This window comes from Phoenix dactylifera, chromosome 5 (assembly GCF_051530095.1).
Source record: "Phoenix dactylifera cultivar Ajwa chromosome 5, Ajwa_hap1_PhDact_Kaust_v1.1, whole genome shotgun sequence".
In the NCBI taxonomy this organism is placed as follows: Eukaryota; Viridiplantae; Streptophyta; class Magnoliopsida; order Arecales; family Arecaceae; genus Phoenix; species Phoenix dactylifera.
The window spans coordinates 17949008-17952374 of NC_143194.1; the positions used below are offsets into that span (position 1 = coordinate 17949008).

At 37.6% G+C, this 3367-nt stretch overlaps 1 protein-coding gene across 1 annotated transcript; it reads right to left on the bottom strand.

Annotated features, from left to right (window-relative positions):
- Positions 1-242: 242 nt before the first annotated feature.
- Positions 243-3367, bottom strand: LOC120104628 (fatty acyl-CoA reductase 2, chloroplastic-like). Its single transcript, XM_039116111.2, has 9 exons — positions 2735-3367; positions 2542-2645; positions 2239-2438; positions 2065-2165; positions 1752-1962; positions 1422-1583; positions 1229-1310; positions 699-1096; positions 243-615 (listed from the first exon to the last, which is right to left on the bottom strand). Exons 1-9 carry the CDS (start codon positions 3141-3143, stop codon positions 423-425), a joined length of 1860 nt encoding a protein of 619 aa, XP_038972039.2. The 5' UTR covers positions 3144-3367; the 3' UTR covers positions 243-422.

Sequence of the window (3367 nt, forward strand, 5' to 3'; positions counted from 1 at the left end):
AAAGGGATATGTGACCACTAAATGGGGTTGAACTTTTCTATAGTTTTTTGGTACTCTTGGTGAATTTTGGTAAGGAGATGCTCTCTCGTCTATCCAATTCGACTACAACTTTCACATTTTAAGACCTGAAGAGTGCCCATTTCATCTTAGGGGCAGCAATTTATATATTTGTACACATAAATTAGGTGGAGATAAAAATATTGTGAATGAAATCATAAAATTAATGACAGAAAATTCAACTATTAATTTACAATATTTGTCGCATTCTTAATCCAAATAAATAGTACGATAATAGAATAAGTGGCACCTTTGAACCACCATTATAAAATTTATAAAATCTTTCAACAGGGTGCTGATTATCCTGCCTATTGCCTTAGTTTTGCAAGTTCGGAGTTTCTAAAATGCTAAATATCTACATTTCTTCAAACTGTTGTACCCACAAGTTGGGATTTTGTACACATGCCTCTTCCCTTCATAACATGCCTTCTTAATCCGGGAATATGAACATTAGAGATGTAATCCTTCCAACTGATGCTTCCCACATTAAAATCAAAGCTTGTCCTCTCTTCTTCAGACATCTCCTCCATTAACTTTTGAGTGTTTGCGTTATCAAACCTGGCATGTTAGTAAAAATATCACACTATTGATACAGTCCCTGCCTTTTGAATTTTCAGGAAAAAAAAAAGGAGAAATCTCACCTTCCACCATAGAAAGTATATGGCTCATATATGTTAGCTAGATACTTGGCTTGCTCTACTGATTTCATGCATTTGTTCTGCAATCTCTTAGATAGCTTTTCATGTGAAATAGCAGCAGTTACCCTTCCACTCCTTTGAGAAGCATCCATCCAAACATAGGAGGAGAATTCGTTCATGTCACTGAAGAGTTTCATTGGATGGACCGTAATTGGTCTCCCTTTAGGGTCCATACAAGGAAAAGTCTTAAAGTGTTCAAAGAGAAGCCTGGCCAAGTCTTTGAACACTAGCGGGTTAATGACAGACGAAGCAATTTGGTATATGTGCATGCCTGGCTCCCTACTTGACCCATGCTTTGCCATGGCTGCCAAGGTTGCATTCACAACCATGTCAACTGGGACCTAAGCCAAAAACCATTTGCATAAATTCAACATCTGTAGCAGAAATTAGGTAACATACCCATGCAAGATCTAAAGTTCTTGCTTATATTTTTTTGCAGAAGTACTGAATTGATTAACCAAAACATTACTTACAACATCCAGCACTCCATTAGGATCAGCAAGAAATCCAGTAAGTTGGCCTTTTCCATAATATAGAACTATTGGATCCATCATCCTAAGGTTTCCAAAAGAAAGGATAGGATAATATCATCGGGCATAAGATTTAACTGGTTACTATTTCCTAAAATTACAAAAAAAAACAGAATTGAGAAGAAATTTAAATTACCTATTTCCTTCCATCCATCCAGGGAAGGGTTCTTTGCAGGCACTTTCAATAACGCTAGGTCTAATGGTGACCACTGGTATGTCTCCTCGCATGCAATTTACCACCATTTCACCCATGGCCTTTGTGAAAACATACGTATCTTGCCATCCATGAATCTTTGCCCTATTGAGTGGATTCTAATTTTGTGTTCAAGACTTAAACAACAACTTATAAACACACACATATATATATATATATATATATATATATATATATATATATATATATATATATATATGTAGGGATACCTATTAGAACAATAAGTAATTTAAGAAATGAACAAAAAGATACCTCTCTAAACCCAAGTCCTTCATCTCTTGAGTCGTAGAAGAATAGTGAGAAGTCTTTTTAGAATCAAGAGCTAGCTTAATCTCAGTTTCAATATCCAATAATGGTGTGGATTTTGCAGAAAATTCTGAAAAACTTGTTTCCGTTGCTAAGGTGTCTCCTATAAGAAAGGGCTTCTCCAAAATCCTACCTTGCCTTTGCCCATTCACATAAGCTATTGAAGTGAACATGCAAGAAGAGAATGTATTGACTTGTGAATAAGCTTATTCAAAAAGAGAAAATGGGAAAAAGGAGAAAGAAAAACTCATAATTTAACCTGTTGATACGTGCAAGAAGAGCTTCAGCCTCTTAAACCTCTTTGCAAAACTCATAATCCTGCATGGTCCTATGGTGTTTATGTCCAGGGCAACATCATACCTGTAAAATGCCGTTCTCCTGTAAGTCAACATGAAATAATACTGACAAATGATTCTTTTAGTAGAAGAAGAACCTCTCATCAAAAGTGGTATTTGCCGCTGAGTTAATAATAACATCCACTTCTTCCGAGATCTTGTCAGCTAACCCAGCCTCGAGTCCAAGATTAGCTTCCCTGACATTCCCTACCACCGGAATAAGCTTTCTTAACATGAAAGCCTGGTAGTTGCTTCCATGGATTTCCTTCAAGCATCTGAAGAGTTCCGTATTTACTATCTGAGCAGAAAATAAATATATGAGAAGAATCTAGTTATTTTGTGGGGCAAATAAATAGAAAAGCAGAGGAATGTATTAGATATTGAAATCAAGATTCACATACTTCACACTTTAATCTCTCCATTGCAGCTTCCTTGTCCTTAGCCTTGATAAGAACATAGATCTTACTGACATCTGTGTTGGTTCTTAAAATCTTCTCAATGAGAACTACAAACCAAAAGAAGAATAAACTATGGCACTAAACCTTTGAACTAGATCTCAAGATATTGGTGAGAAGATTATGCAAAATTTATCACCTTTCCCCAGGAAGCCTGTTGCACCAGTAATGAGAAACTTCTTTCCCCTAAGAAATCTAACAATCCCAATACCTTCGCTAACGTATGTCTCACTTGTACCAGGTGCTGTTGTTTCCTTGTAAGACGTCAAATCCATCATGCCAACATCCTTGCGGATCTTTACATTTGACGAAAAAACCATATGATCCTCTGTGACTGTTGCAGCAGCAGGCCTTTCAGTTACAACGGGAGGATATCCATTTGGGTTTCTCACATTCCCATTGCCTTGGCAGCGGACTATGTTGGTATGCTTCTTTCTCATTAACCATGAGAAGCCACTTGTTGGACAAGGCCTGCGTTGCTTATCGAACGAGAAACTAGTGGGTCTCTCAAGTACTGTGCGAGACGAGTTCAGGCATGAACTTCCCATGACTGCCAAGAAGTAGAGGTGGAAGAGAAGGAAACAAATGTGTGCAAGGAGAGAGATTAGTTAAGGAATCTTTAGCTAAAGAGAAATGAAAGCAAGTCAACCAACAAAGCAGATGTAAAATAGGAGTGTTGGGATTTAGGGAGAGGGTGACAAGAGGAGGACTGTTGGAGGGACGTTATAAGGGAAAGGATCAAAGTTGGTACCTTGTTGGGTTGGAAGAGGCT